This window comes from Sinocyclocheilus grahami, unplaced genomic scaffold, assembly GCF_001515645.1.
Source record: "Sinocyclocheilus grahami isolate Dianchi unplaced genomic scaffold, SAMN03320097.WGS_v1.1 scaffold891.1, whole genome shotgun sequence".
Lineage (NCBI taxonomy): Eukaryota > Metazoa > Chordata > Actinopteri > Cypriniformes > Cyprinidae > Sinocyclocheilus > Sinocyclocheilus grahami.
Window position 1 is genome coordinate 164429 of NW_015506070.1, and position 24326 is coordinate 188754.

Below are 24326 nucleotides of genomic sequence, written 5' to 3' on the forward strand. Positions count from 1 at the left end.
TTGTTTAAATGCTGTGAGCTACTCAAAGCTGCTAGTTGGTTCAGGCTTGGGGGCCAGGATCTGATTTATGACATCCTGTTGTCTTGGTCCTCAGTGGAATTTTTGTGACTCCTCGTGCCTCAACTCGGTTTTGACCAAATCTTAGATTGTCTGATTCGGTCTGATATCCTACAACATGTTATAAAATACTTTATATACTAAATTATATACTAATTATATACTGACAATTTACTAGATGACAAATCATTATCATAATTATATATATATATATATATATATATATATATAGGTATAATACAATTTATTTATAGCAAATCATGCATTAAATGTAATAATTTAATGATGCTTATACATTATTTGATTCAATATTTACTCCAAATTCACAAAAAAAAAAGGTTTTGACGTTAGTCTCTTACGCTTGCCAAGGCTGCATTTATTTGATTATAAATACAGTAAAAACAGTAATATTGTGAAACATTTTTTCATTTTAAAATAGCAGTTTTTTTATATGAATATATTTTCAAATATAATTTACTCCTGGGATGCAAAGCTGAATTTTCAGCATCATCACTCTAGTATTCAGTCTCACATGATCTTCAGAAATCATTCTAATATGCTGATTTGCTGCTCAAGAAACATTTCTGATTGTTATCAATGAAAAAACAGTTGTGCTGCTTCATATTTTTGTGGAAACTGATTTTGAAACAGAATTATTTTTTTTCCAGGATTCTTTGATGAAAATAGTGTAAAAAGAACAGCATTTATTTGCAATTTTATAAACAATATAAATGTCTTTACTGTCACTTTTGATCAATTGAATGCATACATGCTGAATAAAAGTATTAATTTATTTATTTTTAATTCCACTGACCCCAAACTTTTAAACAATTTTAAAATGGCCAAATATTGGGAGGGATTCAGGGATTCAGCCTGTCTAATTTATCAGTTTGTCACTACTTACTTGTTTTTCCCTCTCTGCAGGCCCGTGGTCGAGGAAGAGCAGAGGACAGTAGTTACACGCTGGTGGCAGAGGCAGGATCTGGGGTGGCAGAGAGAGAGAGTGTTAACGAATACCGGGAGAAAATGATGAGCAAAGCCATCGCCAAAGTGTGCAAGATGAATCGAGCCGACTACGAGAAGAAAGTGAGAATCTACTTCAAAAAATACACTCCAGTATACCAAGTGTACACTTAAAAGAAACAATATTTGGTTTTGTGTAGATCAGAGAGTTTCAGATGCAGGCCATAATGGAGGAGAAGGTGAAGATAAAGAAGAAACTGCAGAAGGGAATGATGAAGGAACCGCCATCTAAAATCAGCCTGAGCTGCAGGCAGTGCAGTGTGTTTGTGTGCTCTGGAGAAGACATTGAGAAGATTGAGAACATGCACCATGTCAATGTCACTCCACAATTTAGGTAAAAACCCACAGTTACAAATACTTTTGTTTTGCATTCACAGAAAATCCAGAAATATGTACACTTATGTTTGTACATGATGTTTATCGTGCATAATGATGGTGGTGAAGACAGTAATAAATCAGTAAAAATAAATGTTGTTGATGTCTGCAGTGAGCTGTTTATAGTCCGAGAGAATGCATCACTACAGCAGAGACTTCTGGACTATGAGACCAATGGAGTCATTGCGTGCAAAAACTGTGGACTGGTACGTGCTGACTTCAGCTCTTCCCTTCAAATAAACACTGTTTGCATTACTGCTGAGCATAATATTAGTTTAGCAAAATTCATTTCGACTCACTCTTAAAGGGTTAGTTCACCCAAAAATGAAATTTCTGTCATTAATTACTCACCCTCATGTCGTTCCAAACCCGTAAGACCTCCGTTCATCTTCAGAACACATACAGGTGCATCTCAATAAATTAGAATGTCGTGGAAAAGTTCATTTATTTCAGTAATTCATCTCAAATTGTGAAACTCGTGTATTAAATAAATTCAATGCACACAGACTGAAGTAGTTTAAGTCTTTGGTTCTTTTAATTGTGATGATTTTGGCTCACATTTAACAAAAACCCACCAATTCACTATCTCAACAAATTAGAATACTTCATAAGTATAAGCATAACATTTTTAGTAAATTGTTGGCCTTCTGGAAAGTATGTTCATTTACTGTACATGTACTCAATACTTGGTAGGGGCTCCTTTTGCTTTAATTACTGCCTCAATTCGGCGTGGCATGGAGGTGATCAGTTTGTGGCACTGCTGAGGTGGTATGGAAGCCCAGGTTTCTTTGACAGTGGCCTTCAGCTCATCTGCATTTTTTGGTCTCTTGTTTCTCATTTTCCTCTTGACAATAACCCATAGATTCTCTATGGGGTTCAGGTCTGGTGAGTTTGCTAATTAAGATATTTTTTATGCATTCTGACAGCTCTCTGACCCTCCCATAGACAGCAAGGCACATATGCGTGTGGTGCAGCTGACACAGAACAGCATACGCTGTTTGCGTTTGGTGTATACTCTCCAAAATGGCGCTAGGGTGACTCGGAGGAGACGAATTGTTGAATAAATTGTTGTTTTTTCTTTTGCGCACAAAAAGTATTCTCGTAGCTTTGTAATATTACGGTTGAACCCCTGATGTCACATGATTATTTTACCGATCTCCTTGCTACGTTTCTGTAAGTTGATCGTGGTAGTACCCTTGGTGTCTATGGGAGGGTCAGAGAGCTCTCAGAATTCATCAAAAATATCTTAATTTGTGTTCCGAAGATGAACGAAGGTCTTACCACTGGCTCACCAATGGATCCGCTGCAGTGAATGGGTGCCATCAGAATGAGAGTCCAAACAGCTGATAAAAACATCACAATAATCCACACCACTCCAGTCCATCAATTAATGTCTTGTCTTGTGAAGCAAAAAGCTGCATGATTGTAGGAAACACGCCATCATTAAGGCATTTTTAACTTAAAACTGTTGCTGTTGGTGTCCTTTATCCATAATATTGCTTTCTCCAGTGAAAAGGTTGTCTCGTCTGAATCGGGAGAGAAATCTGCACAGATCAAGTACCATTTACAAGCAAAAACAGTCCAAAAACCATACCTAAACAAATATGTTGGTGGATTTTGTTGTGAGAGAACAACAGGGGATGGACTTTTTCACTGGAGGAAGAGTTATTATAGATTACGGGCTCGTATTTTGTCCTGAAGCAACAGTTTAAAGTAAAAAATGCTTTAATGATGCATTTGTTTCCTACAAACACACAGCTTTTCACTTCACAAGACGTTAACTGATGGACTGGAGTGGTGTGGATTACTTGTGGATTGTTGTGATGTTTTTATCAGCTGTTTGGACTCTCATTCTGACGGCACCCATTCACTGCAGAGGATCCATTGGTGAGCAAGTGATGGAAGGCTACATTTCTCCGAATCTGATGAAGAAACAAACTCATCTACAGCTAGGCAATATATTTATAAATATGTGATTAAAATATTATTAAAATGATACATTATTAAATTATCTATGCATGATTATTAATTTATTGTAAATAGAATTTCAGTATTTTTTTAGACATTTAATGATAAGCAATATATATTTTGATATGTATGTATCTGATTTGAATAGCAAAAACTGGGGTGGTTTTCAATGTAGCTAAGTAGATTCAAGCTGCTTCATACAAGAAGTAAAATTTAGTTAAATAAAGATGTGTTAAAGGCGTGTACAGTAAAGTTTCATGATGCAATTTTATACAGATAACACAATAATCAAAAATATATAGTAAAACATTTTGTATGTCACCTAGCCTATACATCATACAGTATGCAATTCCTTTAATATGCATTCATATTAAATCTTACGTTGTCGTTCCTGAGCAGCAATGGGGCTCAATGATGCTGTATAAGAGCATTGAGTGTCCCTGCCTCCATATCAAGAACTTTGTGGTCACGTATGGCTCCAAGAAGAAGACATTCAGCAAATGGAGCGAGTTGCCCATAAAGTTCCCTGCGTTTGATTACACTCAACACGCTGATTTCCTCGTAGAGGACTCGGGGGAAGAAGAAGACATGGAAACTGACTAAAAATAAAGAGCAGAAGATTTTCAAACTCATCTCTGACACATTCAATCAGATGTCATAACCTGGAAAACGATTCATCTACCAAGTCTATTCTATTAAAAGCACTTGCACTACTACACATGATGTGGCTAAATGGAAGCTGTTATTTCTATCATTTATTTCATCTCTAGTGGCACTTTTAAAATTGTGATTCTAATGCACTTTTTATCTCACAATTCTTTGGCAGTCTGTGGACAAATACTGATTTTGTGTTTTGAGAATGTCCGTGTATTTAGATTTGCCTCTAGAGAATATGGTACACTGTGTTATTTGGAGTAAATACATTAAAATGACCCTTTTTGTGTCATCTGTTTTCTTTCTCGCATGAACGGTCTTTGATTATGAATCATGCATTCACTGAAGAAAAAAAAGAAAAGAGAGATGGACCATCAGGGAAGAGTGTGACACATACTCTCTCACACACCTGTTCAGGTGTTCTCAGGAGGACACGGGCTCCCAGTGAGCAAACATCACCTGAGAAAGCCTGTCAGGAAACTCTCATTATGCTTGACAAGTTCTGAAGGCTCAACAAGTTTTTCCAGTGTACCTCCTTAGTTGACATGTGTCGATACATTCTTTAAACATATACGCAATCAATGCAAATTTAAAGACGCCTTCACCTTTATTGTGATCATTTTCTACATGTTGAAATGATAGTAAAATGCTAACAATTCTGATATAACACAAATGGAAGTTTGGAAGTTTACATTTATAAATGTATATATATATATATATATATATACAGTATATATATATAAATTTAAAATTCTGTACATTTATAACAAATATTATAAATATGTATAAATACTGTATTTAATATGTATTATATATACTATATTACTTATGTAAATATATAATGCCATACATTTAATATTATTATGATGCCTATTTTAAAAATACATTTACAATACAATTTCTTTTGTATTTAAATAAATCAAAGGTTTTCAACTTATGTGCAAACTTTCGACTAGTAATGCATGTCCTCAATAAAAACTAAACAAACATACTGTAAAAGAAACATTAAATTCATATTATTCATTGTTATGGCTACATCTATAATTATATGTAAGAATTTGTAGAACACTTCTGCAGTTGTACTTGCATGAATATTTTGAAAACTGCAATATAAATCAATTTGATGCTCTAAATTGAACGTGTAAAAAAAATTTGAAAGATTGGATGACCAATCATTTTTATTGGACCAAAAGACAGTACGCAGAATTTCGTGGATTACAATTTGCAACTAGACGGATGTACTGTTACTTCCTCTACAGTCAAAGTGCACGGTACAGTCCAAAACTCTAACATCATGCTGAAAGCCTGATTGTTTTTTTAAAGGGGTCATATGATGCGATTTCAAGTTTTCCTTTCTCTTTGGAGTGTTACAAGCTGATTGTGCATAGATAAGATCCCTGAAGTTGCAAAGACTAAAGTCTCAAAACCAAAGAGATATTCTTTATCAAAGTTAAGACTCTGCCATGCCCCCCTAAAACGGCTCGTTCTATAAAAAAGCATCATATGACCCCTTTAAAAGACAAGTTATGATGCAAGAAAGTTTCTGAAGCAACTTTTCTGAAGAAAAGGTATTTCATATTTAACACACTTCACTATTTCTCTGTGACTAATCAAATCAGTAGATTATGCGTGACACTTTTAAGGTTAGAAGTTCTTCCATGCACTGATGTCCAAGATGCTCTCTGAACCATCTTAAATACGCTGGAGAACCTGATCATCATGTTTTGCAACACAGTTATGATGCAAGAAAGTTTCTAAAGCAACTTTTCTGAAGAAAAGGTATTTCATATTTAACACACTTCACTATTTCTCTGTGACTAATCAAATCAGTAGATTATGCGTGACACTTTTAAGGTTAGAAGTTCTTCCATGCACTGATGTCCAAGATGCTCTCTGAACCATCTTAAATACGCTGGAGAACCTGATCATCATGTTTTGCAACACAAACTAGCCTACTGGAGTTCATGCCAGCTCGAGATCTCGCTGCTATTAAATAGCTATCAAATATGTCATGAAAATGTTTGTCTTGTTTTATAAAACAATGCACTGAAGCATTTTCACTGGTGGTCTCAAAACGTTTGGACATTTAATGAGATAAACTCAAGTTTATTGTCACTGAAATGAAAGTTAAATCTGTACATTTGATCTCTTGCAGTCAAAGCAGACCGGTTGTGCTGAGAGTCACAGCTGCTGGACAGAGTTATAGGCGCTCACGAAGAGAAGCACATGCTAAACGCACTCCGATGGGAAGTTGCGCGGAATGCTGGTTCTCAGGAAGTTTTGCCACCCTTCCTTCACTCCAGACTCGATGATGCATCGGAGAAAGTACATTTTTAACCTGGAAAATTGCAGTCAAGCGCAGCTGTCTGTCTAACTCTTGCATTATCGCGTACAAAGGCGTCTAACGATCTGTTTAAGGACACCTGGAGGTCAGAAATACTCAGCGTCAGCGGATTCCTAGAGATTGGATGCGCGTTTTAGAAGTTCCTGCGCAATTATGGTCAGTAGCTACTTGTTGTTTTCCTGAACATTGTTGTGTTTTGTAGCTACACACCGTGTGGACTAAAAAGTTATTTGGGTTAAAAAAAATAATAATAAAAAAAAAAGTTGGGTGTGACGGAACGCGACTTCTGTGATGTCTTGAGCAATTAAAACCTGTTTTAATACAATAACTCTTTCTGAGCTGATTTGTGAACCAGTGTTTTTGGCCTCACCTGTAGGGCTGTAATAAGGTGTGCGTGGCGCTGGTCGGGGCGCTTGTCGTAATCACGCTCATCGTTATTCCCACGGCAATTTACGTAAACAGTGAGTGGCATCTTCTTCTTCATTCTCACCTGAAATTTGAAATCATTTGTAAGGATGTCGTTTAAAAGCATGTATAGTGTCTGTACCTCACAGCCTAGTAAGCAAAACTTTGAATTCATTCTTGAGAAGTGGGACAAAACAGGGTGCAAAATTGAACAAATAAAACCTTGTACTCAGATAAATGAAACTACATTGATGTATCTTATATGTACTAAGCTACTGAGCTATGCTTTGATACAACCTCCCAACTTTTCTCTTTTTTAACAAAATGTGCTTTTTTTTTTACCTTGGACTGTGTAAGACTTATTTCCTGGCATTACTGTGTCCACTGTTTAATAGGGAAGAGACCGTTAACCATGTTTACCATGGCATTTTTTTTTGTAAGATTCAAATAATTAAGCAGACTTGTAGAGATAAATGACAAAATATTGTTTTCCCATTTTTGCAGCGTTGTTACCCCGAGGTTCGTCGTTATCTCCCGCATGATGTTTTTGTGTCCTCCTTAACATATATTTTCTTGCAACTTAATAAACAGAACACACTTAAGTAACTTTTTTTGTAATGTGTAAATCTATAATATAGCGAAAAGCATTTTCAAACATCGCAATCTCAAAAGTTAAGTCCGAATGCAAAGAAACTGGAAACCCTGAAGAGGTAACCATAGCCACAGCTGCACGATCTGAAACTAAACGTAAAACTGTCGTAATTTAGCACGTCGATTTACTACAATGAAAGACCAAAACAAGAACAAAAAACCTGTTACGAGGGATTTAAAATAATAACAAGGTAAAGAAAGCAAGTATCAAGATAAAACAACATAAAATAAGAGTAAAATACAATAATAATAATAATAATAATAACTAGATAAAAAAGTTTGTCGAGACAAACTTTAAGTTGGCTTGAGAAAGCCGGACCAGGAAGTTTGAAAAAGTTTGAAAAGATTAAAAAGTTTGAGAAGTTTAAAAAGTTTGAAAAGCTCAAAGTTTTAATGTTTTGTAGGCAATACAGTCTGTAGTAGATAGATAGATACAGATAATAAATACAGATAAATAACAGAAACAAAATTAAAAAAAAATTTAATTTTCTTTTTGACTCAAGTAGGAGTTAAAGCTCTTCTAAACATTCTATCTCAGTTCACAGATGATTCAAAACCTTATTTAAAATCTGGTCTTTTTTAACTGCTTTTTTGTTTCTTTTTAATTTACAGAGGGATTCAGCGAAACTTTTGAATTCAGAGCAAAATGCAATCAAATTTGGTTTAGAAGCTGTAACTTTACACTTATGACCTTTTCCAAGCAAGCACAGGATTTTAATAGCATTATTTAAAAGAACAGATCCAGTGTTACATAACAAAAACAGGACCATTTCTTCTGTGATAACGTTGTAGATTTACTTGTCACGATGTATCCGTATTTAATAATAGCACATATTGTGATAAAATATTCTAGAAAAAAGAACGCGCTAACACAATAGCGCCACCATGTGAACACTAAAGAAACTGTTGTTCTTGTGGGAAGGTCGAAATGTACAGTAGGCTAGTCAACATTTGAAGTGGATCAAAACCTTTCATCAAAACAATACCCGTTCTTGTCTTAGGACTTAGGACCTTGTCTTAGGTCTTTGGATCCACTTCAAATGTTGACTACTATATTTGATAGATATATTAAATAAAAAATAGATATATCAAATAAAATCTATAGAAACTATCAAATGTGCATTTTGGTCTGCATTTTTGAAGGCTGAAACTTGTATCCTTTACTGTGTTTTCAGGAGATGAGTCTGCATTGAAGAGAACGTATTCTTTTAATGATTTCTACAATGATACCATCAGGTATAAAACATACAGTCTCCACTGGATATCAGGTACGACACCTTAAGGCACTTCACATGCTCCCTGTTTTTTTTGTAATGACCTCTAAATCACCTTGACACATATACTCTGCTGTCTTATTTTCCACTAGACTATGAATACCTCCACAAAACCAGTGAAGGCCATATTTACTTGCACAATGCTGAAACGAAGGAAAGCTCAGTGTACCTGAGCAACTCAACATTTGTAGGTTGCCTCATATGAGGGTTTGAATGACTCTTCACAAAACTTTATTCTCATTAAATAGGCTCTGATACTTCATTATCTAATTTCTTACATATTTTCTTCATGTTTAACATGCCTGTAAGTTCCACTCATTTACTGTGAACTGATTTTCAGGCCCAAGTGGATGCCACAGATTACATATTGTCAGCAGACAAAAGGTTTGTCGTCTTTGAGAGCAATTACTCAAAGGTAACTTGACTGCAATAAAACCCAAAACACTGCATAAGTGGCTCAAGCTGATGTTTGTAACACATTTGAAATGCATCAACAGCTATGGCGACACTCCTTCACTGCTTCCTACCATATGTATAACATGGAGTCTCGGTGAGTAAAGATGTCACTATAATACGTCTATCAAAATACAGGGTTCCCATGTGCACGGAAAACCTATATCATTCTGAAATTGTGACTTCCAGAACTGGGAACTCCTGAAAATGTTTCAGTGTATTTCAAACTAACTCACACAGATATTGTTTAAAAACACAGCTATAGAAAAAAAAGGTACAAAAGTCATCACTGGTGCAGTACATTTTCAAAAGGTACTGTATTAACCCCTAAATGGTGCATATTAGTACCTTAAAGGTACATATTAATACTCAAAATGTATGTATTAGTACCTAAATGGTACATATTAGTACCTTTTGAAAGGGCCCCAGCTCCCCAGTGACAGCTTTTGTACCTTTTTTGTTCTGAGAGTGTTCAGTGTGATTGAGTTTAAGGTCAAATGTAATCTAAGAAAATGTTTTGTTTGTTTCATTGAAGACATTAGTACACTAATACGTATAACAGTTTGAATATATTAATTCCAACAATTGATAATGTGATGCTCACTTGAATGTGTCTTTGTTTTCTGTTGGATTTAGGGAATTTCTCTCCAAGGTTCAGATTCCACCTGTTACACAGTTCTTAGTGTGGGCACCAGTAGGAAATAAACTGGTGGGTTACAAACAGTAACAACTAAAAAAAATACATATACAGATCGTAACAATCACCCTCCAATTATTATATTACATTATTGGAAGACTCTAGTTCTAGCTCAAATCATTGCAAAGAATTCTGAATTTTTTTTACATTTTATCGTTACTTTTAATTTTACATTTTATTTATAACAATTCATTTTATTCATTGTTAATGTTATTCAACTTATGCATGTTTTTTTTAGCCTTTTTATGTTTATTTTATTTTAAAAGGGACAGTGCACATTAAAGGGGTCATATGATGTTGCTAAAAAGAACATTATTTGGTGTAATGAAATGTTTATGCGGTTTAAGGTTCAAAAAACACATTATTTTCCACATACTGTACATTATTGTTTCTCCTCTATGCCCCGCCTTTCTGAAACGCATCCATTTTGACAAAACTCATTGGTCTGAAAAGCGAGGTGTGCTCTGATTGGCCAGCTATCCAGTGCGTTGTGATTGGCCGAATACCTCAAGCGTGTGACGGAAATGTTACGCCCCTCACCATACTGTGATGATGCCCTGTCAGGCCGGGTAAAAACGTACTTCCAGTCCGTGTGTCAGAACAGCCGGCATTGTAGTCTACTCTCCCAGGATCAGGAAATGGCCCTCCATAAAATGTGCTGCACACATCTGGATATTTGGGTTGAAGTGTTCTGGAACAGTGTTGTAAATACAACTTAACCACTTATTTCTAGTCGTGTTCATTTTTGGAAGACCAAACAAAGTAGTTTTGCTTTCAAAGCGAAACACAGCGTCACACACGGTGGCCTAGAGTGAGCGACGGCTGGCGGATTCGACGAAGGAGCATCCGGCGGGCTTGCGGCAACCACACGTGACGACCCCGGGCTGGACTCCGCTTCGTCCACGGTGAAAGCCGATCTGGCGATCCACAGCGCGAAGTTGATGTATTTCCTCAGCGACCAGCACGGATCAGCTCTAGGCATGACGAAGCAGATATCGTCCTCTTTTGGAAGGCCAAACAAAGTAGTTTTTCTTTCACAATGAAGCACACAGCGCCTTCACGACATGGCGGCGGCGGCAACAATACTACAGCGAGAATAAAAGTTACGCCTTCTTTCTTTGCATGAACATTTGGACGGCGTTATGCAAATCTTCCCACATAGTGATGTAGACATGTGGGGGCGTGTTAGAACGAGCCGTTTTAGGTAGGCGTGGCTGACTCTAAACTTTTATAAAGAATATCTCTTAGGATTTGAGACTTTAGTCTTTGCAACTTTACAGATCTTCTTTATGCACCAAGAGCTTGTAACACTCGCAACATATGACCCCTTTAAGTGACATGAGTACTTGTGTCCAGCATGTAAATGTGCTAGATTTAACCATACAGACCTTTTTTCATATGCAGACCCAGGTTGATGGCCTTATTTTGTGTTAATTACCATTCAACATCTGCAGGCTTACGTCTGGGATTATAATATTTACCTCAAAAAGAACGCCACTGCCGAGGCCGTACAAGTCACTCATAATGGAAAAGTTAACAAAATTCTAAATGGGGTTCCAGACTGGGTTTATGAAGGTAACATCATATAATGCATTCACACACAGACATTCATTCATACCTGCTAATGTGCCATCTGCTGCTTTTCTTGCTGGACAGAGGAAGTTTTTGCATCCAACGAAGCCATCTGGTGGTCTCCGCAGGGGAAATATCTGGCTTATCTACAAATCAATGACACTGGAGTTCACAACATCGAATACTCATTGTATGGAAATGACCAGTATCCCACCACAGTATTTATCCCCTACCCAAAAGTAAGCAAATATCCCAGTGATCTGTACGATTTAATTTTGTTTATTTTGAGTTTATAACATACAAAAGCATATTTTTATATTTCAATATATTAATAATTGAGATCATTGAATAAATATACAAATATTGTATGATGGATGACAGCTTGATCTCTGCTGTTCTCATTTTACAATTTTATTCAAAATATCATTATGCTACTAAACGGTTGCTCTGCTTACAAAGGCAGGCTGTGTTATTCCCAGAGCAAGGCTGTTTGTGATTGATGTGGAAAATCCGTCCAGACAATCAGAAGTGGAGGTACCGAAATCCGTCGGCATAGGGTGTGTCCCTCTTATGTTTCTACTTCACATGTTCACACAAAGCCTTACGTCTCTGAAACATAAGCTTTCACAGCATTAGAGTTCAGAGTAATGTTATTTGATTGCTCTTTTCCCAGCGATCACTATCTGAGATCAGTCACCTGGGTCACAGATGAACGACTGGCTGTTCAATGGCTTCCACGCCGACAGGACAGCGTCCTTCTGCAGATCTATGACTATGATGGCACCAACTGGAAAGAAACCTCGGTGAGAATCAACAATTACATAGATTAGGCAATGGTTCCTTTGTTATTTTGGTTTGGCCAATCAACAAATCGGTATACAATCACCTTGTTTGATGTTTCTTTCTATTGTTGCAAACTTTGGCACATAGGGTTCTTACTGTACTTATCATAAAAGGGATAGTTCACCCAAAAATTGTAATTCTATTATATTTACTCACCCTCAAGTTGTTAGCCACTGAACTTCCATAGTAATTTTTTTTCCCCATACTATGGAAGTTAATGGCTACCAGCAACTGTTTGGTTACAACATGAGTAAAGGACAAAATGATCATTTTTGGGTGAATAATCCCTTTAATAAAACACTGAATAAAAAAAATAAACTTAAAGTAATTTAATATATTTCTTAATTACTATAAAAGCATTTTCTTTCAGATTTGTTACAGAAAAAAAACAGTAAAACTGCATGCATTCAGTTTTCACTGTTTGGTTAAATAATAAAATCCAAACAATTACACTTTTTATTGAAGTGTTTTGTTGCAATCAACAAATCGGTATACAATCACCGTGTTTGATGTTTCTTTCTATTGTTGCAAACTTTGGCACATAGGGTTCTTACTGTACTTATCATAAAAGGGATAGTTCACCCAAAAATTTTAATTCTATTATATTTACTCACCCTCAAGTTGTTAGCCACTGAACTTCCATAGTAATTTTTTTCCCCCATACTATGGAAGTTAATGGCTACCAGCAACTGTTTGGTTACAACATGAGTAAAGGACAAAATGATCATTTTTGGGTGAATAATCCCTTTAATAAAACACTGAATAAAAAAAATAAACTTAAAGTAATTTAATATATTTCTTAATTACTATAAAAGCATTTTCTTTCAGATTTGTTACAGAAAAAAAACAGTAAAACTGCATGCATTCAGTTTTCACTGTTTGGTTAAATAATAAAATCCAAACAATTACACTTTTTATTGAAGTGTTTTGTTTTTGGTTTTCAAGGACTACAATCAGAGATCTCTTTTAAATATTTAAATATATTAATAAAGCAAAACTGTACAAATAACATACAGTTATGCAATGACTGTTGCAACCTAAAGCATAAGAACATTAACAAAGCCAAAGAATTTTCAGTGCATACACGAGCACATGTAAAAAGCTCATCTTATACAATTCTTTTTCAAAGATGCTAATATAACAGCAAAGAATAAAACTTTGTATTTTCTCCCAAATGAACAGTAGTACTCTTGCAAGCATTCAAGGGTTTTGCAGGTTCTTACAGTTGTAATTATTTTGTTTAGTTTGTATTAGTATCTCTCTTTTGTGTACAGCAGAAGCCCTGTCTAGGTGATACAGTTTGTGGCAGATTTAACAGATCTGTTTAAGTTAACTTTCAGGGACCTTCTAAAATTATTTCTTAGTATTTCTTCAATTATCTTATTATGCATTCTCTTGGTCTGGGGGAGGTCTTGGAAAAAATATAGAAAAAAATTAAACGTTTAAATTATTTTGTAATTTTATTAGGGTTTAACGCTAAAGATTTTTTTCTATATAACCTATTGTGTTTATGAGGATAAGACCCAGGATGGGTACTCTGTAATCATTTTGTATCCGTTCAAACACAAGAAGTCACAAAAGAGAGTCACGCCTTAAAAACACGCGAATATGATCATCTTTCGTGACGCTGTAGACGTAGTACTAGTCCAATCTGACAGTGTCAATTCCCTCATCTATCCCAAGAGCCTTTCTTGTGGCCCCGGGCCATTGGCAGTCCGTATTGTCAAGCCCAGTTTCATATATATTGTCTTTCAATAATTCAAGCACTTTTCAAGTACCTCTTCTTAAACATGTCTGTTTCCAAGGGTTTTCCAGTGCTTAAATTTCAAAAAGCCAAATTCAAATACTTCAAGCACCTTCTACAAACCCTGCAATAGGAAAATCAAAGGCGACTGTGACTGTCAAGACTGTTTTGTCTACAAAAGGACAAAAAGAAGTGTAATAAAATAGTCCATATGAGTAAAATATGTGCACTATAGTCTTCCAAGTCTCAAGAAGTCATATATACATATACTTTACATACAGAACTGCTGAAATGACTCACAATCTTCTTGCATGTATCATCAGCTCACTAGGTTTACATACTGTATGAAGACATTTCATTAAGTCCAAAAACCACTTCCCTAATTTGACCTCAGTTCAATTACATCAATTTAAATGTGTGATTTAACTTTTTTTTTACAGAAATATGAGCAAAAGAGCAAAACTGGATGGGTTGGACGGGTGAGTACATGCAGTAATCACATAAAATCTTAAAATTATCTTAATTTGTGCAAAAGATGCTGCTTTGAAACCTTACATTTCGTGGTCTGTGTTTCCCCTCACAGTACTCTCCCGCAGCTCCTTACTTTGCTGCAAATAACATGAGTTTTTACAAAGTTATGAGCAATGACAACGGTTATAAACATCTCCACTATGTGGAAGCCGTAAGTAACAGAGTGTTATTTTGTATTTTATTTTAATGCCGTTTGTGCCATTAGATTCAAACACCTGCTAAGCTATAGCTTCAAATCATACGGTAATGGTTCAGGAAGTACCAAAAATCATTAATTTTCTCCATATAGAAATTGGTATGAATGCTACTGTAAAAACCTTTAAAAACAGACCTACAATGATATATACATATATATATATATATATATATATAAAAAAATGGAAGATTGTTGTGATTCATCTCAAAGCAGGTTGGTTTGGTGCATGACTTTGAGCTCTTTATTACAAAAGATTTTGAAATCCCTAAGGATAATATGAATGGGATAAATACATCCATAACAAATGTCACTGAAACAGTAGGCGATCACTGTTGCGATCTATCGTGCAAACCTCAGATATATCATTACACTGTATCGCAGGCTATAATGTGTTATATCCTTTGGCTAATAACCATTAAAAGTCAGACACAAAGAAACAGTGTGGTACAAGCTTAGCAAGTTATTGGTCTGTCAACTGTTGTTTTCTTTGTAGGGAAAAGCAACACCCATCACCTCAGGCAAATGGGAAGTGATATACATCTCAAAAGTAACCAAAGATTCCATGTGCGTATGAAAAAGTAGAACAGTCTTGTTTTCTTCTCATGTGCCTTTATTGTCAAACTTTCCACATCTAAAATCTATTCTTTCCACAGACACTACGTGAGTAATGAACACATGGGAAGACCTGGACAGAGAAATCTTTACAAGTAAAAACACCCTTTTGCATCAGCTTGTATTAGGATTGTATTTTAATATTTAAAATTTGTACATTTTAAATAGTAATTTCTTTTACAACGGTATCACAACACTCTGCATTGGGAAACAAGAACCAATTATTCACAACCAATTCCATCTTTGGAACCCGAATAGGAAAAAATGCAGGATGATTTTAATGACGGTCAAATTCGTTAGTGGGTCTGGAATGAAGTGTGTGTATTCCTCTGATGATGTTAGAATGCTAAAATATCATATTCAATACATACTTCAGAGCCACTATAGAGAAATAGTTTAGCAGTAAATATCATTATTTATTTACCTTCATCTTGTTTTGAATCTCTATGCTGTTATTTTTTCAGTGGAACACAAAAGCAGAATTTTTAATGGCATGCAATTGCCTTTCCAACCTGCCTATACAACAACCATCAAAAAGGAAAAAATTTATAATATATATTTTTTATTTAATTTGAGTTATTTTAATACTTCAACAGACTAAATGGAAATGAAATAATATATATATTGAATTTATAAATGTGTATGTGTATGTATGTATATATATATATATGTATATGTATGTATGTGTGTATGGTTGTACATACACATATGTAGTTGTTTTTTTTGGTGTTTGGCTTAGTGTTATGTTAGAATCAATATTATACTCCTATACCGTTTGTCTTTAATATTTTGAATTGTTTTTAGCTTTATTTTTAGTTTTTCATTTAAATGTTAAGTTTTGAAATTTTGTTGTATGCATTTGTCATTTTTATTTAATTTCTTTATTTTTAAGATGTGTATAGGTACTATTTATTGATATATATATATATATATATATATATATAAATAAAAGCACATTATAAAAATAGTCCATACTGTAAAGGTTCTTCAAATTTTGCATTTTGTGTACCGGGGGAAAAAATCTAACGTTATTTTCTGTCTACACTACACTAACACAAGAATCAATTTTCAGATGTAATAAATCAAATACTACTCTACATAGATGTGGCACAAACAACAAATAAATAAAAAGTTTAGCTTTGGTAGAGAGTGCATTAAAAGAAAAAAATGCATTTTTTCAGAATTTTCACATGCATACTGTACTTGTCACAGTGAAACCTTTTTATAAAAACATATTTTTCTTGTTCTTAGGATTTCTATAAGCAAGAGTGGACATTCTGCCGCCGAGTGCCTGACCTGTTCGCTGTACCAGGACAGGTGTCAGTATAACTCGGCTTACTTCAGCCTGAACGCCTCTTTCTTCCGTATGGACTGCTACGGTTAGTGAACACACTTTCACGCCTGTGAGATGCACTCATGACAAACACTTGAACGAGGTATCTGAGGCTGATCTGAGGAGAGTGTGTGCTCAATCTAATAAACACTGATTTTACAGGACCAGGACTTCCGCTGTTTACACTGATGGACAACAGAGGGCCTGCTAAAGGTGTGCTAGTATCTGTTTAATCCAACCACTTTACAACATCAGCTATGTACATTAAGGAATAGTTCATTAAAATCACATTTCTATCTTCATTTACTAACCTAGAAGTTGTTGCTGTTTTTTTATTTTTTGTATTAGAGATTCAGGTCCTTGAGGACAATAAGAAACTGGAAAAAATTCTGACTACTGAGCTTCTGATGCCAACCATCAAACGTGCCACAATGAAGATCGCAGGATTCAGTACGTGCAACATTTTTAAGCATTCTTGGCTAACAGGATTTAGGTAGCATATTTATCTAAAGCCTTTCATGCTGTTTATGTTTCTCCAGACCTCTGGTATCAGATGATGTTCCCACCGAATTTTGACTCCTCCAAAAAGTACCCTCTTTTCATTCAAGTGTGAGTTACATTATTTTTTTTAATCACAGCTCATACATTTTGGTTCAGAATTTTGAGTTTGGAAAGATTTGTAAAGTTTTTGAAAGTAGTCTCTCCTGCTCACCAATGCTGCATTTATATGATCAAAAATACAATAAAAACACTATTAACTGGAAATATTGTAATTGAAAATAACCGTTTACTTTTTAGATATATTTTAAATGTAATTTATGATCAAAGCTGAATTTTCAGTGTTTTTCAGTGTCTCATGATCCTTCAGAAATCATTGAAAACAGCTGTGCTGCTTTATATTTTTGTGGAATATATATTTAAAATATATATATATTTTTTGTACCAATGTAGAAGTCTTAACTGTCACTTTTGCTGTCAATTTAATGAATCCTTGCTAAATAAATGTATACATTTCTTAAAAGAAAAAATTACTGACCCCAAACTTTTGAATGGTAGTGTATATAATAAATTTACAAATTTAAACTTATAAATTTATTTTTAAACAAATTTTAATTTAAACCTTTTATTTTATTTTTTTTTAAACAAATTTTAATTTTCAAAAGTTCAAATTTCATGTAGTCTCTCAATTAAAATGAACACCATTCTAGCTGAATGCATAATAATTCATAATAAATAATTAGCAAAATGCATTTTAAAATCAGTGTAGATGAAGTATAGCACACAGCAACGATTTCTTGTCAGCTACCCAAACCGCATTTCAAAGAAAATAGTCTCCTCCATTACAAAAATATATTTTACGACATGAATATATTCTTTAGATTTGTGTTACTTCCACACTCACAGATATGGCGGCCCAGCCAGCCAGAACACGGACTATGTGTTTCGCCTGGAGTGGGCCACGTACCTGTGCAGCACAGAGAAGGTCATCATCGCCAGCTTTGACGGCAGGGGAAGCGGTTACCAGGGTGATGAGATAATGCACGCCATCTACGGCCGGCTGGGAACATACGAGGTGGAAGATCAAATCTCGGCCGTGAGGTGAGGCGGAGGAACGATGTGCACACATTTAGCCTGATGTAACACTCACAGACGCATGAGAGATACGAGGCAGACGTGAGTCCTGTCGGCCTCCTACAAGAGAGAACGAGCTTGTCATGAAGCATGTGTCAAAAACGAGTTGATAGAGGTCAAACGCTAGCAGAGTTGACTGAAAGCAAAGCGGTCATGAGATTTTCATGAAAAGCGACAAACTAGCATCTACAAAAGATCTTAGTAATTGTGTTTCCTGTGAATTTGTGTTTAATTTCAGAAAGTTCATTGAAATGGGTTTCATTGACAAAGACAGAATTGGCATGTGGGGTTGGGTAAGTGCAGTGCTTTCATTAAAAAATGTGTCTATAAATGTCTATAAATCCTCACAACAGGTTTTATTATGTTGGTTTGGTTGGATTTTAAACTTTAAATCCAAGATTCAAGCTACGCTCCTGGTCAAAAGTTTGGAATAATTAAGAGTTTTTGCAAGAAGTCTTCTATGCTCACAAAGCTGCATTTATTTGATACAGTAAATAAAACAATATAATGAAATATAAATACAATTTAAAATAACTTTTGTATTTTAATATATTTTAAACATGTATAAATGTTACAAAAGATTTCTTTTTCAAAAAAAATGCTGTTCCTTTGAACTTTCTATTTATCAAAGAATCCTAAAAAAATGAATCACAAAATTTTCAACTGATAATAATGAGAACTGTTAATAATAATAATAATAATAATAATAATTGAGCAGCAAATCAGCATATTAGAATGATTTCTGAAGGATCATGAGACACTGAAGACTGGAGGAATGATGCTGAAAATTCAGCTTCGATCACAGGAATAAATTACATTTTACAATATATTCGGACAGAAAATAGTTATTTTAAATTGTAATAGTATTTCACAATATTACGGTTTTTGTTTTTATTAAAGTTTTTGTTTACATAATATGTGTGTGTGTACTGTGTACATTTATTATGTATATATAAAGACACACACATGCATGTGTATATTTAAGAAAAATATGTTACGTTTATGCGATTAATCGCGATTAATCATTTGACAGCACTATTTTTTTACTGTATCAAATAAATGCAGCCTTGGTGAGTAGAAAACATTTTTTCTTAATTATTTCAAACTTTTGACCAGTACTGTACAGAAAATATTTTAACAAAACATTTACAACTTCCAAAATGTCAAAACTCTTTAAAGCAGATTTAAGCTTTCAGTAAGTATCCATCGAAACCATCATTCAAATTGTTCTTGACGATCTTCTCTTTTCTAATTAAGGTAAAACAACAATCGCAAAAGATCTACGATGAGCCTGTTGACTGAAAACCATCACACTAATCATGAAACGTTTGTCTTGCTCACAGTCGTATGGTGGTTATGTCACATCCATGGTTCTGGGATCTGGAAGTGGACTGTTCAAATGTGGAATTGCCGTGGCTCCTGTTGCTAAGTGGGACTATTATGGTAAGGATTTCAAAATGTTTTCTGATTTCTGATATAAATCAACCACAGACAATTTAGCAAACTTACCGTATTGACACGAATATGTTTTTTTCTTGGAACGCGGTCGTCTTATATTCAGGGTCTAGACTTTGACATGTCAATAATACACCCACAACAATAGGTGGCGCCAAATACGCATAAAACGAGTGTGCCATGAAATACGTAATGTAATGCGTGTTGTAAAGATCGCGAGTAAAAACAAAAGAATAAGAAAACCTTACAGCTGCACGAGTCGTGACTGTCACGTTAGCCTGATGGGACCAAACTCCCTTTGTGATTTTAAAACGTAAGACAGTACTAGGGCTGCACGATAAATCCAATCGCATGCGATATTTAACGCGCATCTTGTCAGAAAGCCGGTGCTGTAATCAGCGGTAAATCTCCATCACCGGCGGGCTTTCACATTGAGCAGCATTAACTACACAGAGCCGTTGTTCACTGACAAGCTGTGCAAAAAATTGCGTGAATATGAACGTGGTTTTGCGCAGCTCGTCAGTGAACAACGGCTCTGTGTAGTTAATGCTGCTCAATGTGAAAGCACGCGCGTGATGGAGATTTACCGCGGATTACAGAACCGACTTTCTGACAAGATGCGCGTTAAATATCGCATGCGATTTATCGTGCAGCCCTAGACAGTACCCAGATTTGAAGACTACAGTAAGATTTATCTTCTACTGTTAATAAGATTTTGGTGGGCTACTATTAGATGGATAGCCTAAATGTCTTAATTCAGATGGGCTATCAGTTTTTTTTGTTTTTTTTAATGGTATATCAAAAAGTGTATATTTTTTAAATGTGATTGTTGGTACATTTGACCAGTTTTTACCATACTTTCAAAACAAAAATTAAAATAGGAAAAAGATGCAATATGAAAATAATTGAATACAAAATGTGTTTTACTGAGAAAAAACTAGATTTGGTTTTTAAAAAGCCTTTTTCCAAAAGGTACATCTGGAAAAAGGAGGGTCGTCTTATAATCAGGGTCGTCTTATATTTGGGCCAATACGGTAACTCACACACTGCATTCTTCACAGATGCCGTATATACAGAGAGATACATGCATCGCCCTGAGGAAAACACTGAAAGTTATAAAGTAAGTTAACCCGTAAGAAAACATGAAATTATGAACAGTTATCAATACAGTGCTTTTTATATTTGGTTGATTTGCAGAATTCAACAGTGACCGACAGGGCAAAAAATTTCAAGTCAGTGCAGTACATGCTGGTGCACGGCACTGCAGACGGTAAGCAATGGAAAGTTTATAGATATATCGCATTTATAATATGGTAAACGGACTCTGATCCAAAACCTAGTGTCTTGACAACATACGCAGCATTTAAAGATGCTTTCTTGCCATTTTGACTTCACTACTCTAGACAACGTGCACTTCCAGCAAGCTGCCCAAATTTCCAAAGCCCTGGTGGAAAATCAAGTTGATTTTGAAGCAATGGTGAGTTTTGATGAATTTTTAGTAAAGGAATACTTCATCCAAAATTGAAAATGTACACACCTCTGGCCATGCAAAATGTAGACGAGTTTGGAGAAATATAGCATTACATCACTTGCCCACCAATGGATCCTCTGCAGTGAATGGGTGCCGTCAGAATGAGAGTCCAAACAGCTGATAAAAACATCACAATAATTTGCAAGTAATCCACACCACTCCAGTCCATCAGTTAACTCCTTGTGAAGCCAAAAGCTGTGTGTTTCTTAGAAACAAATCCATCAAGACGTTTTTCACTTCCATAATCCATAATACTGCTTTCTCCAGTGAAAGCAGTATTATGGATTATGGAAGTCATCTGAACATCTGTCTTAATCAGGAAAGAAATCTGCACAGATCAAGCACCGTTTACAAGCAAAAACAGTCAAAACCAGTTCTAAACAAACTTCTTGTTGGATTTTGATGTGAAAAGACAACAGACTTAATTACAGATTATGGACTCGTATTTTAGCCGGAAGCAATGGTTTAAAGTAAAAAATGCCTTGATGGATTTGTTTCTTACAAACACGCAGCTTTTCGCCTCACAAGATGCTAACTGATGGACTGGAGTGTTGTGGATTATTGGGATGTTTTTATCAGCTGTTTGGACTCTCATTCTGACGGCACCCATTCACTGCAGAGGATCCATGATGTGAAAAGACAACAGACTTAATTACAGATTATGGACTCGTATTTTAGCCGGAAGCAATGGTTTAAAGTAAAAAATGCCTTGATGGATTTGTTTCTTACAAACATGCAGCTTTTCGCCTCACAAGATGCTAACTGATGGACTGGAGTGGTGTGGATTATTGGGATGTTTTTATCAGCTGTTTGGACTCTCATTCTGACGGCACCCATTCACTGCAGAGGATCCATTGATGAGACACTGATGCAATGCTACACTTCTTCAAGTCTGTTCAGATGATGGCCTGAGGGTCAACACATTTTCATTTTTGGGCGAACTATTCCTTTAAGCTCTGAAAGGTCTTGTTTTCTTTAAAACACTCTAAATGCCTAAATGTGTAATATTTTCTCAGTGGTACACCGATAAGGATCATGGACTGTCTGGTAAAGCGCGTTACCACCTCTACGCACACTTGAACCATTTCCTGCAGAACTGCTTTGCGGAGAAAAAATAAATGGACTTATTGATGCATTATGAAGACAAATGTTCCTTTTACATTGGCACAAACACTGTAAATGACAGATGCTTTACGTGCTAGTCTGTATTTAGAACATGTTAATGGGAACAAACTCTTATGTCAGAGCCAATGACAGTTACATGTAAGATTTTATGTTGTTTTTTTAATATGTGAAATTTGTGTTTGCTTTTTGTTTTTTTAATCAAATTGCTGTAATGATTACTCTACAAATGTGACCTGATATGAATGTAGTTTGTATCACAGACGTCATAATGTTACATTTACAAATTGATTGTGGAATCCATAGTGTTCTATGTAGTTGTGTTTATGCACTGACTTCAATGTGTGGTTTAAGCATGTCTGTAAGAAAACTGATCAACTCAAACATTGGGGATTTGAATGCCTTGGTCTTTTGACTCATTCTTCATATATCCTGAAAACAAGAAAGAAAAAAAAGGGAAAATATTTATGTATGTGAAACAATTCTACGTCTTAATTTCCATTTTATATTTTACATATTATATAAGTTTGGACACACTGGACTGAATTTTGATACTTCTATCTCTGTGTCATTTAATAGGTTTGACAAATATTTTTTTTTTTACATATTTGACTGGTAGTTTGCGCATATAATAGTCTATATGATGGTATATGAACAGTGCCACCTGCTGGTTGAACTATTGAAATGTATGCCAGTCCCAAGAGCACAGATGAATGTCATTGAAAAACAAATGTCTAACAAAAATCAAGAAACATTAATAACATGAAATAATGCACAATCAGGACTATAAGTAGTATTAAATAAAGTATTATACAGTTTCTAAATATTCCTGAATAATGACGGCTATCCACACTGACCACTCAACTAGGAAACCTAACTTATCAATATAATGCTCCACAACATTTTTTTTTCCAGGTCTTTGTCCCTAAAACAACTACTTTACTGCACCACCAGTTAAGCTTTAAAACAGTCCAAGCTGCTATAACTAGTTTAAAAGTGTTAGTCGAGCTGCTATTACTAGTTAAAAAGGATGTCCAAGTAAAAATAAAGTTGCCATTACTACTATAAAAGTGTATATGTTACTAGTGCTACTGAGAATCTTCAGGGAAATTAACCTGATAAAATCTATAGAATTTAGAAAGTCTTTAAAAATAATGACATGCAGTGGAAAGCTTCAGTTGAGAAGCATAACTTATAAACATTTATATAATCAATGTATAAATAAATGAACATATAATAGCCTAGAAATGACAACAGAATAGAGCTGACATCTATTCTACATAAAAGTTAAATATTTAAATATTTTAAACATTTAAAAATACATATGCGATATATAGAGAGATTATTGGAGTATGTTTTATAAGAAAATACCATTTCAGTCTTTCTACTTCAACATTTCACAATTCAGAGTTACTTGTCATTTCTTTGTAATTATTTGTATTTAGTAGCACTTTCAGAGTGAAAATTGCTTAAAAGTAAACCTTACATTATAAATATTTTGATTCAGTGTGTATTGAAAAATTCCCTGTATTGCAAAAGGAGACATTTATTGATGAAAAAAGAAACAAAAAGAAAGCTTTGCAGAGTGCAAACATCACTGCCTGGAAATCTGACTGAATGCATCTCATCCTGAATGTACCTATGCAATTATTTGCTCTCCTCTGTTTTTAACAAGACAGAATCATGTTTGACTTTTCCCTTAAGTGACTTTTTGACTTGTTTGACCATCTCCCCATCTCTCTTTTTAAACAGGTTCACAGTGCAAATACACTGATGCATTGAGATTAATGGATTGAAACTAATAAGTGTGTCTGTGTACGTGTGTGTGTGGATCACGCCACCTGGGCATCACTA

At 35.0% G+C, this 24326-nt stretch overlaps 2 protein-coding genes across 2 annotated transcripts in view; both read left to right on the plus strand.

Annotated features, from left to right (window-relative positions):
• The window catches only part of ifih1 (interferon induced with helicase C domain 1), a 32865-nt gene extending 28647 nt beyond the window's left edge, over positions 1 to 4218 (plus strand). The window contains exons 13-16 of the mRNA XM_016248794.1: positions 982 to 1143; positions 1221 to 1414; positions 1568 to 1661; positions 3823 to 4218. Of these exons, the coding sequence (XP_016104280.1) occupies positions 982 to 1143; positions 1221 to 1414; positions 1568 to 1661; positions 3823 to 4026 (654 nt within the window). The 3' untranslated portion in view covers positions 4027 to 4218. The remainder of the gene's footprint in view (positions 1 to 981; positions 1144 to 1220; positions 1415 to 1567; positions 1662 to 3822) is intronic.
• A 2077-nt stretch (positions 4219 to 6295) lies between these two features.
• On the plus strand, positions 6296 to 22922 carry fap (fibroblast activation protein, alpha). The gene is made up of 26 exons (XM_016248795.1): positions 6296 to 6577; positions 6798 to 6882; positions 8653 to 8745; positions 8844 to 8938; positions 9092 to 9166; positions 9249 to 9301; positions 9841 to 9913; positions 11356 to 11476; positions 11558 to 11712; positions 11933 to 12030; positions 12147 to 12276; positions 14501 to 14539; positions 14644 to 14742; positions 15281 to 15351; positions 15441 to 15494; positions 16651 to 16778; positions 16895 to 16945; positions 17081 to 17182; positions 17272 to 17341; positions 18137 to 18331; positions 18603 to 18657; positions 19708 to 19807; positions 20881 to 20939; positions 21017 to 21089; positions 21223 to 21296; positions 22367 to 22922. Exons 1-26 carry the CDS (start codon positions 6575 to 6577, stop codon positions 22466 to 22468), a joined length of 2253 nt encoding a protein of 750 aa, XP_016104281.1. The 5' UTR covers positions 6296 to 6574; the 3' UTR covers positions 22469 to 22922.
• The last annotated feature ends 1404 nt before the right edge of the window (positions 22923 to 24326 follow it).

What these genes read in the sequence shown, in the direction of transcription:
- fap (XM_016248795.1), top strand. An exon ending in TTGAGAGCAATTACTCAAAG is followed by an intron (nt 9,167 to 9,248) that starts GTAACTTGACTG and finishes ATGCATCAACAG; the next exon opens with CTATGGCGACACTCCTTCAC. An exon ending in AAAGTAACCAAAGATTCCAT is followed by an intron (nt 15,352 to 15,440) that starts GTGCGTATGAAA and finishes TTCTTTCCACAG; the next exon opens with ACACTACGTGAGTAATGAAC.